The 14,937-nt window shown below is 42.1% G+C and overlaps 1 protein-coding gene across 2 annotated transcripts in view; it reads right to left on the reverse strand.

Moving 5' to 3' along the window:
• The window catches only part of CBL (Cbl proto-oncogene), a 45,313-nt gene that overhangs the window by 13,667 nt on the left and 16,709 nt on the right, over positions 1-14,937 (reverse strand). For both annotated transcript variants that reach the window (XM_055819515.1, XM_055819516.1), the window contains 6 exons: positions 6,226-6,372; positions 4,760-4,916; positions 3,057-3,178; positions 1,973-2,110; positions 1,066-1,153; positions 393-524 (listed from right to left, as the gene is read on the reverse strand). In XM_055819515.1, coding sequence (XP_055675490.1) covers positions 393-524; positions 1,066-1,153; positions 1,973-2,110; positions 3,057-3,178; positions 4,760-4,916; positions 6,226-6,372 — 784 coding nt within the window. The remainder of the gene's footprint in view (positions 1-392; positions 525-1,065; positions 1,154-1,972; positions 2,111-3,056; positions 3,179-4,759; positions 4,917-6,225; positions 6,373-14,937) is intronic.

Below are 14,937 nucleotides of genomic sequence, written 5' to 3' on the forward strand. Positions count from 1 at the left end.
TATGATGCAGAAATTAAACAAATAGTTAATAAACAGAGGTTTAAACCTGCTTTTTGGCAGGTACCTTTCAACTGAGAGGAAGACAGAAAGGCAAACTGTGCTATGAATACGGAGTATTCTCTCTCTGAAGTAGAAAAACAGCTTTTTAGCAAGTCCTTGGACTTCTTGCCTGTTCCTAGATGAAGAGATCCAGCATCTAACCAGCTTCTCCCTGCCCTGGTGAAGCTGGCACTGATGCGCTGATATTACTGAACTACGAGCTTACGTCCTCAGTTACGCTATCTTATCTCCATACCTGACGGAAACTGAACAGTTTTGAGAAGAGAATATACCGCTTCTGTAAAAGCCCAACTAGCTTCACTCAGAGAGATTAACAAGAGGCAATGCCTCACCTGCCACGCAGTGAGACAGGACGTGCACATCAGATGGCCACATGGTTCAATCTTCACATCCTTGTCATTTTCGGCACATATTTTACACAGCTGAAAGGTGGAGCCCATCTCACAGTACAATTCATATTGCTCCTTGGGGAAAGATAGACAGACATAGTTGATACTGCAAAATAACAAGCATGATTAGTCATAGCTACAGCAAACCCAGCAGATGATTTGCAGGGGAAAAAAAATTCCCCAACAGAAGAACACAGTGCAAAGCAGAACAGAAGTCTGCAAAGATTGCACTATAATTTTACATACTAGATACATATATCAAGCTCTGAAAAAAGTGGACTTCAGGTTATCCCAGATTTTCATTTAGGTGTCCCAGCCTAGGAAAGCAAGGCTCGAGACACGCTGAATGGCACAAAAGCGTGAATATTCGGCAGCACATTCTAAAAAACCCCAAACCTTAAAATCTGTCAGCCCTGCATAAAGCTTTACCTAACCTTTGCAATCTCCTCTACCCATCCCTACCATCCAAAGATCTCTGCAACTCCTGTAAAATACATATATCAGCCTTAAAAACAAGTCTGGGGGATACAAAGTATGACAACTGTATAAACAGCTAAGGAGGCCAGAAATTAAGAAGAAAGCTAGTGAGTTTGATGGGATAGAATACTTTGCTTACCTGTGTAACTTTAATGTGGTCCTGAGGTGTGGGCTCGCATAAGCCAGTCAAGTCAGGATTCTGATTCCGGCCATCAGGAAATAAATAACTGTAAGCAGTTGGAGGAAAAAAAGATATGTCTCTCTGCATGTGCATATACACGCATGCATACATACACACACACACACATGTAAGGTTTCTCTTGGACATCACGGAGGAAAGAAAGAATGAGGGTGAGAGGCAAGGGGTTGGAATTCAAGGTATTCTGAATTTAAAAGAAGTTTTGGAAGAATCTTACTATTGCACAGAAAACAAATGTGTAATCTTTAAAAATAAAAAGAAGCTTGTTTTTGCTCCTGGCAGCAATTTTTATTTCAAAGAGAGTATTATAGTCCCTGACTACTCTTCTTAAATCATCCTATAGTGAAACTGTAATATCCAAAGTAAGAAAATCGATGCCATAGTATCAGTTGCAGTGGCGCACATTAAGGACTCGACTGGAAAAGAATCTGTGACAAGGGAAACACTGACACACACTTATCATCTGCTACTGCAAGGGACAGTACAGCTCTCCAGTGCAAGAGACAGTCGTCTGAGTATTCTTGAGTGCCAAAACAGTTAAGCATGTGAATTATTCCACTGATACCAATGGGACTATTCACGACTGAACTGTTTTGCTGAATCAAGGTCTAAATAAAAAGAGCGAGCTGAGAGATGTCCAAAAGGGGCTCAGCGATGTCGACAGCGATTGCTTGATCTCTGTAACGTGCTGCCTCTCTTGTGAAGTAGATAATGTGTGATGAACCCAGCGGGTGTATTTTATCATTCTACTGACTTTCAGATCTCACCAGAGGATTAAGATTTATAAAAAAAAAAAACAGTGAAAAAGGGCAAAAGGGCAAAAAAATTGATTTTGATAGTTACTTACAAGCCTTCCCTGAAGCCATCAATCAGTGCTTGAAAAAGAGGTTTGTTGTGGGGGATTGTCTGAAGAATGTTCCCATCTGCAGTGACATAGCCAATGGCCCACTGACCAAGTCGTGTACAACTCAATCGGAAAATATAACTAAAAACACACAAAGGCAAAGAAACTTCAGTTTGGACCGGAAAAGACAGAAAAGATTAAATGTCAAGTAGGCAGCCTTTTGTCTGGCTATCTCAAGACAGCAAATAAAAACTAGTAGGAATAACTTAATGCTTTATACTAGCTTTCCTCAATTTACCCCCAGGCAGATCAAAGGAGAATTTTGCAATTGATATGAAGTGAGAAAAGCATCTAAGCACTGGCCTCCAGGTGAAATTAAACCCAGAATCCAGAGCAAGAAAAGTGAGCGCCCTTAAAATAATTTGTTTCAAATTAACTTGAAAAAAAACCCAACAAACAACAAAACCAACACAGACGACACAAGGTTTCCGTTTTAAAAATGGCACAGAACTAACCACATAGTAACAACCTCCACAAACGAATGCTTGGCCCTTCCTGCATCAAGAATAATCTGTTAGCCGTGTTGCATTGGGCGAAGCTCTATCCAGGGCATTAGGTAGCCCCAAACTGCTGCCCACAGCCCCCCCAGAAGCGTGTGTTGCCCACCACAGTCTCTGAAGTGTGCCCAGCCTGCAGCATTACCTTGCAGCCTACTCTGCCTACCATGCCGCTTTCTGAAGCTGGCTTCAAATGTACACTGTGCTTCTGGGGGCTGCAACCGGCTCAGCCCTCCTGGTTTTATGCACGTACATCAGAAAGCTATGGGACCTACAGATAGATTCCCTTAATCATGGTCCTCAACAGCCCATCCTTCAGGTTCACTCTGGCAGTTCTGCTTGAGGGAGCTGTTGTGACAGCTGGGGGTGGGCAGGAGGTTAAGAGATGATAATCTCCAAATACAGGGCAAGCTAGTTTAAATTTCTGAGGAAGGAGGACAAAGACAAAATAAAGCCAATCTCCTCAGTCAGCGCAGTAATCAGTGATGTTAGCAAGAACGATCAAAAAGCCACTGCTGCCAAGCACTAACCTGCCAGGTTTGTGAATGAATTTCTGAAGCCGGGCTTTCACTTCATCATATGTTAGGAATGCCATATAACCAGGATGAGTCACCGCTAGGCTATTCCAGTTCCTGAGCAGAGAGGACCATGGCTATAGAAACAACAACGAAATATATTAACCACGCACTTCTGAAAGGTATCAACATATACAATATTCCTTAATCAAAGGAATCACTCCTTCAGTTAAAGAAGCAGGGTTCTTATCCCACCATAAATCCAGCAGAGGAACTACAACCCATATTCTTATTCAGCAGCCTTGGCTTTTGAGTTTCTCTCTTGTCGTGATAAAAACATCACCTACACAGTCCTTAATCAAAACTCCTTTAATAAATGCGAAGGGAGAAGTCACTGAGGTCACAAAAAGCCAGCTCAAGAACAAGCAATCAATTAGTGCTGCTTCGGCAGAGAAAATGACTCATTCCTGAGACAGGGATAGACAGGAGTTTAATAAGATTATGCGCAGGACCAGAAACCATGACTAGTCTGTGATCCCTAACACCGACTTCCCATACAGCCTCAGGAAAGTGACCTTCCCTCTCTGTCTCAGTTTCACTGTTGTTTGCTGCTTGTACCTATTCTTTAACCACCTAACCTCACTGGGGTGTGGCAAAGATTACTGGCTAGCTTAAGATTTGAATAAATAAACCAGCATATACATGTTAAATATTCCTTAAAATGACACACAAAAAGTCACAACCATTTGAAAGCTCTCAATCCAGAGAAGGGCTTTGGGTGTCTGAATCTCATCCAATTTTTCCAAATTTCTCAACTTGTCTAAAAGAAGATACTAACTCTCCCTAAGAAATTTGCATCTCTTGGAAACTGCAGCAACTCTTAACTTGCTCTTTATATACTATAGTTGGAAAAAGTACTGAATGAGATCAGCTGCATTGCAACACCGGACATGGGAATTTTTCATCTAGACATATCTTAATTACAACCCACCCTATCACATGGGAAAAGGCAAGTCAGAGCCAAAGAAGTAAGTGTTTGTTCTTGTAAATACCCAATTGTACCATCAGAAGCTGTGGTTTTGAGTTTAGCACTATTAAAGACTGTGGGTTAGAATTTTACCTACTATTAATATCACTTCAGTAATACAGATATTTCTCATCCACAGAACGCAGACGTGTCCACAACACCCTGGCCGTGTCAGTTCAAAAGCTAGGAAGCCCAAATTTCCTTGCTCGTGCTCCATCCTGTACAACCCCCCCATGGAAATAAATATGACAAGAAAGAAAAGGACAAGGAACGGCAGAGTGATTAACTAAGCCTTACATTTCCTGGCTTACAGAAGCTGTGTCAGAACTTCAGTCTAAATCCAAAACACAGCACTGTACTAGCTACTAGGAAGAAAATTAACTGTGTCCCAGCCACAACTAGGACAAAAGGGAAAAACTGATCCTCATGGGAGTATAGTGAATGTGCCCTGCAGTTGTGGTATATATTTAGACATTTTTTCTTCTACAACCAGAAGTGTCACACATTTTTACTGCAATATAGGGTCCTAAGTATTACTAGGGCTGTTTAGGAGCTGAAGGGCAAGATGACCAAACCCGTTGCAGCATAAATAATGCCATTTTAGTGTGTAAAATACCGTCTGTCTTGGGAAAAGAGTCTAACCTGAGGCACTGAGACACATTTCAAGTGATTCATGTTCCTCAATTCTTACCTGAAAAAGCCGTGTGAAGATATCAAATTCAAATACTGAAATGTAGTCATTGCATGTCAAGTCAATCGTTGACTTCAGGGCCATGGCTTCCAGCCCTGAGCTGATCGGATGCACTTCATGCAAAGCCTGACGGAAGCTCTTCCAAGGAACGATAGTCCTGGGGAAAACCAAGCTACCTGTAAATGTGCTGTGTCTGAAGGCCACCACCACGTACATACCTTATACATTTCTTTGGTGAGTATGCACCTCATAAGAACGGAAGAGAGGGAAATCAAAATTAACCACAGGAGATTTATTCAAATTATGGAAGCACAGATTTCTCAGTACTGCAGGAAATTAGCAGCTAAATGAACTTTAGGCAATCTTCTCTGCGTATGCAAAACTTCGGGATCTGAAATCCAGTTCTCCTTTCCCTTTTTCTGCAGTCCTATGATGTCAACGTATGCACCCTGGCCTGTACACAACACCATCAATTGATATGAATTTGATAGTGTTGCAGCTGGCAGAGAAAGAGTTAAGAGTAAGCCCTCTAGTAGAGGTCTAGATAGTTAAAAAAAAAAAGCTGCAAACAATTCTCCAAAGAGGGATTAACTGGAGAAGTAAGATAATCAGAAGCTAAAACAGAGGCTCCTGTTTAAAGGAATATTTTCCTTCTTTTAGAGTATCAAGTGGAATAGAAACATAGAACATGCCCAGCTTCAGACAATTGTGTTATTCATGAGTAAATACATTACTATTTTTTGTTCTGACAGCTACTAATTAAAATCTTTATGTGAAGTTCCTTAGTTGCCTTAGAGAGTAGTACCCAATTCCATTAACTTTAATCCTCAAACATTGCTGTGGACACCTCTACAGTTCATTTAGTCAGCATTTCATCAGATACAAAAATTAAAACTGGCATTTCAACAGTTTGCACACAAATATACATTGCACTTCACTTTCTCCTTCATTCTATCCTAACAAAGCCATTATGCAAATTGACAGAAGTTCAGAGAAGCTAGAAGAAAGGTGACTAAGTGATTGGAAAGACTAATTGGAGGGAAGATGAAAAGAATTTAATACAATGGCTTAGCTAAAGGACACTAATGTTGGGGACATGGTGACCTTTGGAAGAAGCAAGCAGATTATTTTGCATAGTTTGCGGAGCTTGCTTACAAGTTAAGGAATTAAATTAAGGAGAGGAAAATTTAAGCTCAATAATCGAGGGAAACTCTGTGACAGTACAAGAGTCTCCACAGGAAAGTGGGGAAAGATCCATCACAGGACGAAAAACTGGGAAATATCATGTAGGAACAATCCTGTACCTCACCCCAGAGACTGGACCAAATGACTAGCAGGTGTCTCCCATCGTTTATTTTAACCTGACAAAGACCTTTCTGAACTGCAAACCAGAATTTTTAAAAATATACAGTGCAGTGTGCCATTTGTTCCCACATCCCTATTTATAAGCACAGTTAGAAACTTACTTTTCACCAAAAGCCTTTCTCCAAAATTCTGCAGCATCTGCCTTGGTGATCCGGAATGTGTCGCCCTGGAAAAGGCCGCTTGGGAAAATACCTTTGAGTTCTGCCAGCATATGGCTGAATATCAGGGATAACTTCGTCAGGTTACGCCTACAAAGGACCACAAAACCAAACGTTTCTTTCAGAAAAGACAGACATGGTTTAGCACTCTGAACAAAACAGAAATAGTACCTATTCCAATTAAAGAATGATCCCAGCCTAGAAAACTCCTCTTAATTTAGGACTGCCTTTGACGTGTTTACCCAGCATTCAGAACACATCCACCGCACGGTACTTATCAGCAAGGTCGGCGTTCGTCAGGACGTTTTCCACAATGACGAACTTTGAATCATCTCTTTGAGGTTGGGGAGGTTATTTCCAAGGCAAACCACCCCAAGGAAACACATTCACAGAAAATGTCTAAAACCAATACTCAGACCTTACCTATTAAGTAACAGCATCCTCAGAGCCGAAACCTGATCAGGATCTTTTGCTCTTGGGTCTGAAAATTCCTTATGAGAGTACATAAAACTGCTACTGCCTTGGAACATTTCAGCTGAATGTCTTTCTGAGTCTCCAGAGGGTGTCAACACAGTAGATTTGTTAAGAGAAGGTCTAACCAATTAAACAGCCCCAGCTCCCAAGGGAAGGTTAAAATACAAAAGCTTGATGGTCAGGGCATTCAACCATATGGTTGTGGAGTAATTATCCAATTTGAATGACAAGTTGGTACCCCAAGTCCCTTCTCTGCCTGATGACATTCATGGATCAGGAGTGCTCTGGTCCATCAGGGTATGCCCATTTCTAAACTGAAGAGGGAAAGCTGGAGGAGAGAGATTCTCTGCTTCAGATTTAGTCACCATGCGAAAGATTTCCAGAAACAGAAGACAGAAGGACTACTGCCTAGCAGAGGGGACACAGCAGCATTGGGAGCATCTTGGGTTACATGCTGCACAAGAAATTAGCACTGGATTGGCATTGAATTCCAGTAGGACAAACTGCAGCCCAGGACCGATTCTTCCCTCCTTGTAGTCTTAGCCACCGCATTAAGGAGCTCAGCTCTATGCTGGAACTGTGCTATGCAGAAATACACCGAGCTTGGGTACCTCAAAGCATCAGTGCCTGTACCAGCACAAGAATACAAAAATAACAGTTTTCCTCCTTTGGAATCAAACAATAGCACTATTACACGCTAAGGTCATCTTCTGCTTGTAGATGGAAAAGAAAATCCCTAATCTGTTCACTAGTAGCATCTCTTTCTCTCATTCCCTTATCCAAATAAAGGGTGACTCTCTTCCACTCCATTACATTCTCTAGATGCTAGGAAAATGGAGTTCCTGAAGACAGACAGGGATACTTCTAGGCCAGAGGCTTTTTTCACCCCCACATCACATGCTTGGAGGTGAAAGAAGGAACTAGTATCATGTGAGAAAGGACAACTTCTGAGTTATGTCCAGCAGATCAGAACTGGTCAGAAGACTGCATCAACCACCAGGGCACTACACAGACTCAGTTACAACACTGAGCAACAAGTTATTTTGCAGACTGCAAGATACTGAAGCATATAGAGAGGGGATAGAAGCATCTCAAGTCACATAGTATTTTCTGAATGCCTTGTTCTCCTACCTCTCTCACCGAGTATGCTACTAGTGTAATGCGTCACCATCCTGAAGACAGCTGTGTTCGGCAGCAAACTGTGCTCCCCCCAGGTTTCAGTCTTTCACCAATTTCTGGTATTCTGGTTAGATTGGTTCCAGTTTACTTCATCTTGGAGATTTTTCAGGTATCATTGCTCCAGACATGCTATTCTTAGATGAAGTACTTACCCTGTTAATCTGCCTGATTGTGGAACTGACCTCCAGCTAAGTGAGATTGGTAACTGCCTCCAGCCTTTCTGCAATTTTTTGACTGGACATTCGGGCTTAGGTCTTCTACACCCATATCACATTTTCATAAGAGTTTAAACTCAACTGGAAGTGACCTACTTTGCTTGACATATATTCTACCATTTACTTAGCTCCACATGAGCCCTTTCTCCACGCTACGACACAGTCTGGGAGATCAGAAGGAATACAGGTCTCAAAACCGTAAGTAGTCTCTGACGGTAGTTCTCCTCTCTTACCCTTATTTATTCAACAACATTTTAATTTGTGTCACAGCAACAAAAGATGCTCAAAGTGTCTACAGAAGGTGACAGCTATACAGCAAGGGATTCTGCTTTTTGCCATGTCACACATGTCCAAGAACAACAGGTGCTTGAGACTACCCTAAGTAAAACCACCCAGATGCTCTTCGGCGTGCTGCTCCATTCAGCAGCTCTCTACCAGAGAGACATTCAAACTGTGTATTTCAAAACAGCTACAAAATTCGGTGGTTTGAGTCTATAAACAGACTGAAAAGCTTTGTTATTCACCACTCTCAGCCAGGTAACTGGCCTCCAAAGAGAGGGGCTGTCAGAAAGCCCCCTTGCCTTACTTGTGCATCACAATTCCAAGTCATCTGCTTTTATAGTTTTGTTACACCCTTGTAGTGCTACTGCAATTCCTCACCTTCTGCTTTTAGGAAGGTTTATATCGCATGCCTTAAAAAGAACCCTATACAGGATCCTGTGTGTAGGAAAAACTAAGCTGTATCAGAACAGCAAAGTAACTTCCTATGTGACCACCATCACGTATCAGTGACTCAGGATCTAGACGTACGGATACACAAAGAAGCTGCAGCCATACAAACCCAGGCTGTTACTTATCAGTAGTGCGCATCTTCCCACCCTGCTGTAATGTTAAGTAATTCACAGTTGTGTATTTCTGTTTCCAGTAGCAGATAAGCAACTTTGCATTTACTAGGGGAAGGCTCAGATTCTGAGGCACAGCTACTGGCTAATGCTACAAAGATGATTTAACTGTAAACTCACAGCCCAGCTCCCTCCCTTCCTCCAGAGGGTAGGTTCCCACCATGTCCCTGAAATGCCTTTGGCTGACAAACACTAGAAAAATTGCAAATCAGAGGTTTTAGCTACAGGGCTTTTAGAAGACAGCTTGGGGAGCAAGCTCTCACTTCCATAAAATGACAGAAGAGATGAAAGTTTATGACAGCGCAAGGAAAAAAAAAGCAAACACCATGCTATTATGAATCATTTAATCCATCTATAACTCAAGCAAAAGAGAGACAGTATTTGTTTTTACTAAGCTTATAAAAATGGAGGCGTGAGCAAAAACTAATTATTTTGTTAAACTAACATGGAAGTAATTGGTAATAATTAAATTCTGAATCATTTCCATGCAGGGTTAGCATGCGATATTTGTGTGCAATCTGAGTAGGTGGTAAAGTAGCATCTCACAGCAATGCATTAATGCCAAGTGACTACAAAGTTTACAATCCTAAAGCTGTTTACGTACATGGCACATGGTAGCGCTGACTTGCTGGCACTCTTAACACTTGAAAAAACTCGAGTCCTACGTGTGAAGAAATGCTGTGTGTTTGAAACTCATGTATCCTCTATTTGGCAGAGGGAAGGAAAGTCATTTCAGGCATATACGCTCCTATTCCTGCCCAGCACAGTGAAAATGTGGGTATGCAGGCAGCCACACTATGGCATTTCTGACCCTCGAAGCAGCAGCTAAGTGAACAAGGGCACAGTTTAAACAAAGCAACAGTTAACACTACAAGACGACAAGGTATATTCCTGTGTCCAGCTGCTTGTCACTTCTGCCCAAGAGCCTCCTCCCCTAGCTGAGTTTCAGGAAGCGCCTGCACTCAGCTGAGCACATCATTTCAGAGAGAGAAGTAAGGACTTTCACAGCCTTAAGGATGGATAAACACTTTTTTTTTTATTAACACACGCGCATCTAAGGACTATTTCCAAAAAAGTTTCTAATCCCTTAACATTTGCAATTCTTAAGGTTATCATTTTTTTTTAAACAAATATTCAGCTGCGTCTTACAGGAAAAGCATGGGAAGTGAACAAAGAGAGCAACAAACTGCAGAATATTTTATGTTAGTAACCAATCTTGAGCTAAAAGGACAAACATTTGCTTTCAAGAGTACACTCCTTTATTTTAACAAGCCAAGTTACACATTTGTAAATTAATACAGACCAAATAAATGCTTGCAATCACAGTGGACATTTAATTGGCATATTGAAGTTTGGCAATTATGATTGTATTTTATTTTTAGTAGCATCAGCAACTGTTCTCATCTCCATTGCTTCAACTGAACAGAAGCAAGTGTTCCCACAGAAAAAGGGCAATATTTTCAAAGAACACGCAAGTGACTCAGACCAGGGATTCCCAAACATTTTTGGCCACAGACCGCAGCAATCTCCCATGTTTCTTGTCGGCTATGATGGCCCTCTTTCAAACTTTTAGCTAAACACAGGAAAGAACACCGATGCTGTTACCAAGAGCTGCACCAGAGGTATGCCAGCTGCAGTCTGGGAATCACTAAGGCACCTAGATCCCACTGATAGTGCAATTCAAACACCTGTCACACAAGCACTTTTGAGAACATTAAAATGTTCCCTGGTTACCCAGGGACCGCGGGCCACATCAGTTGGCTCTCCTCGTGGTTTGCAACTGAGCTGAAGGTAACACCTGTACCAGCTTCAAAGAACTACAGCGTGCTTCTGTTCAGTGGAGCAACGGCTACAGTTTAGGTAGGCTTTCACACCTACACTCAAATTATTCAGCTTATTCTTGTTAGACAGTGAATTAACAATTTATGTAAAAAGTGAGAGTTTAGAAAGCCAAATACTTTTCCACTCTAGAGCAACCAAATATCTGCAGTTCCACCGTGGAGACATTATTTCTTCCGTACACGCACTAGAAGTTCTCAGAGAACCGTTTCTTTCACATCCCAGATTCATCACCGGAGCCTGCTCAGGTGCAGTTACACCCGCCCGTACAACCGCGTTACCTTGGCACTGACAGGGCTCTACAGACGCAGGTCTCAAGCAACCATTTTGGGGAACAAAAACCAGCCTGAAGCAAGACTGTTCCTTCAGTTACCCAGTGCTTACGCATCAGCTGGCTCCCCACGGCCGCTCTGCAGGCAAGTTCCTTCGCCCTCCCTCCTGCGTGCCCCCTCCGCTGTGGTTGTGCTGCTTCCTTCCTGCTTCACAACTGGGTTTGCTCCACATCTCAGCAGAAGTCAAGAGGCTGAGCTGGCGCTTCCATTTGCGCCAGGGCTCCGCGCTGCAGCCCCTCCGCGGGCCGTTCTGCTGCCGCTGCCTCCCCCACACCTCCACCAGATTTGTCTTTTCCAGTTTCCTGTCTGCTGGACAAAAGCGTTTTTCCACTGGTATAGGCTCCAGCCTTGCAAAAGCATTAATGGCAGAAGACCGTTTTAATCAGAGCGCTGCCTCTTGCAGCTACATCGACACGATTAGCAACACTAATTCTCGTTACGAGGCCATACAGCACCTAATGCACTTCGTCGCTAAAATACCTTTCTCACCCCACGGCGATGTTAATGCAGTACTACTGTTCCTGCCACTGCCGGCTAGCATTTTTTTAATTTTCTTCTAATACTTCTCAACGACTTCACAGCTAACCAACTGACACAGTATCATCTCGTTCCTCACACACAGCAAGGAGACTGCTCCACGGATGATTTAGTCACAATCTTGTGCTCACGTGCCATAATCTGACACGCACACACTGTCACATCTGTGAAGCTCGTTCTGCTGCGAGCATGCCGCACACGCCACTGTGCAGAGGAATTTAGAGCTGCGGCAGAAGACAACCAACTACAAAAAGCTTTACTCCTCCAAAGTTATTGTGTGTATTTCTTACGTAAGGCTGAATTTTCCAAGGAATTTTTGTATTTGCACTCCCACTGACTTCAGTTATGCTCGTGAACACTGGGTTTTCCCAAATAACATCCAGCCTCTCTAGGAGCAGGCTGCATTTAAGAAAGATTCTTCACAGCAAGCTAAAACACAGAGCCACACCTCCACCTTGGCCCCAAAACAAAATTAAGCTGAACACGACTCAACTGACTTCACACTTCCAAGACAATGCTTTATTTCATAAAAATCAGCGCCAAACAGGCTAAAATTACACATCAACAATGAAGATTCAAGAGGGTAAAAAATTCAAATCAGAGGATCTAAGTTACTGTAAAACCATCCTAATTCAACACTCAAGAGAAGGCACTCTCTGCATGTCAGCTTGGCTTTTTAAAAAGGGGCACGACCCAAAAATGCAGCTCAAAACAAGAAATGCAATCTCAGTACACTGGAGGAATGACTACATAGCATTTTTATTTATTCTTAAAGTACACCTATTTATCCTAACAAAAGATTAAGGGGGGAAAGCATGACAGAGGATGCGGGAATGTCTGACACCTTTGCACTAAAATTGACTGCAAGCTCCTAGAACAGATGATGCAGCTTCTAATTGCTTCTGACCTCACAGAATTGCAGAATTAACAAGTTCAGCCAGGACAACTCAGATCCACCACTTCCTTTCTTCAGAAATTCTATGTTTATTTGGCCTAAGAATTGCACATCAGTGCTCGGAAACGAGGCGATTGCTCATTTAAACTGAGGGGAAACACACTCTAATCGCTGTACTGTTATTCACTGCTAAGGCTGAGAACTTGCTCTTTTCTTTTTTTTTTTTACAATTTTTTAAAACAACTCACAGTCCAAAAAGGCTTCTGTGATATCGCAGGCTTATGTCTCCAGGTGCTCCCCATGTAAGTTTATGACATGCAAGGCTGCAAGCACACCATGATTATTTTGCTAGTTGAGCAATTAATGCTTGCTTTTCTGTAAATCACACCTCAACAACCCTATTGAGGACTTTGATGTTCTTCTGAATATGAGACCATATTAAATTTTCTGACATAAATAAAGGTTTTTACATCATTTCACAGGTAAGGTGGCTTAAGGCCAGAAAGAGAGGGTGCTGGAAGCTAGAACTGCAGCTAGGGAATTTCTAATTCCTTATCACATGTTCGTTATTGCACTTACTAAGTACTAATGCAAGAAATAACTAAAGAAATAGAAGTTTCCTACCCTCTCACTTCTGGGGTTACTTTGGAATTACACACTTAACCACCAGATTATTAGGTGACAGAGTTTGCATCTACTACAAGCAAATGCTTAAAGGAAAAAAAAACAACCACCAAACCCCAAAACCACAGTTTCAGGTCCTGCAAACAGCGAAACGTTATTTTTTCCTGTAACTACTTTACATCTTACAATTTGGTATTTTGAAGACTTAAGAGTTAAAATAAAAAAATTTTTTTAAAATAATCAGCTCTTTTAATAAGTCTCCAACAAGTAAAATGCACCTTTCAGAAACCACAAATGTGTGAGGTTATCATGTAGCACATGCTTTTCAGATGTTAGGGACTCTGCACCAGACATGAGCAGTTAGACCAAATTTCAACGGTAAGTGGCTGCGCCTGATTCCAGAAAGAACAACTCTCCTCTATCCCACTACCACACCAGCACGAAGTTTTCTGCGTGCTCTTCATGTGAACATAAACTCCAGCCTATGCACGTAAGCAGTAAGTGGAAATGCTTGAGGTGATCCCAAGATGTCTTTTATAACTCTGAGGCAGCTTCAGAGTCCTCCACACACAGTAATCAGTTTTAAAAATAGAAACAGCGGAACTACTTTCAACCAAACTTGCAACACAGGAAGTGAATGAAATTCCATTTAACTATTACTGGCTCAAAAGAAGTCACCTTACAAGTTGTGCTGGGCCACTGCTCTAACATTTACAGTATTTCCACAAGACAACTAATAACAGATTAACAGCAAACGGGACATTTTAGAATCAGCAAATTAATTGCTTGTACTGGAGACTTCCACAGCATCAGCTAATGCTACATTGATTTTGTAGATTAGCTCATCCTGGTACCCTCTGGAAAAAGCAAACAGGTTTATCACCTCTTGTTAACACAAGGTTCAGCTCCAAACACACTTTTCTATTTAAAGAACTACAGGCTTCATGGTTTCATTCTTTGTACAGCGATAAAACCAGCTGGTTAATCCTGCAACTTCAAAGATTTCACACGGGAATGGGAACACATAAACCACAGGACTAGATTTCTGTCCATTCCAGGTCTAAACCCAGGTCCATGCCATGCTCCCAACAGTGGCTGCCTTGGATAACCTGAATGCAGAGGGGCACTTTGCCTTGCTGGTCTGCATCAGTGGATGCTGCAGGCGCCAGCCTGCCCGGCTAAGGCTATCGGCCCATGCACAGGATGTGCATCCCGCTGCATCTGCAAGCTGAACTGCCACCTTCCGAAGACATTGCACCCAAGCTGGCCCCCATGAAGCCCAGCCAGAAATAACTGCAACCACTACATTAGACTCCTGCCTTGTTTAATACCTGCAACAAACGCGTGTACAACAGTTGCCACTCTTGTGAAGCTGCCCCTCTACTCCCTCCCTCTTTTTTACCAATTAATTGAAGTCTATGACCAAACCCCACAACAGCTAACTAGTGAAAGACATTCTCTGCAGGCAGTATTTCTTTCCAATCTAAGTTTTTTAAATGCTACCAGCTGTAGCTTTAAAGAAGCAAGAAATTCTACAGGCCAATTCCTTTATCAGTGTTTTAGATATTTCAGGTCAGAAATATTACATGAAACATCCATGTTTCCTTACATCCTTCCGAATCCTGGCACTTTTCAACTAACATAGATATACACGTGTG

This window comes from Falco peregrinus, chromosome 15 (assembly GCF_023634155.1).
Source record: "Falco peregrinus isolate bFalPer1 chromosome 15, bFalPer1.pri, whole genome shotgun sequence".
Taxonomy (NCBI): Eukaryota; Metazoa; Chordata; class Aves; order Falconiformes; family Falconidae; genus Falco; species Falco peregrinus.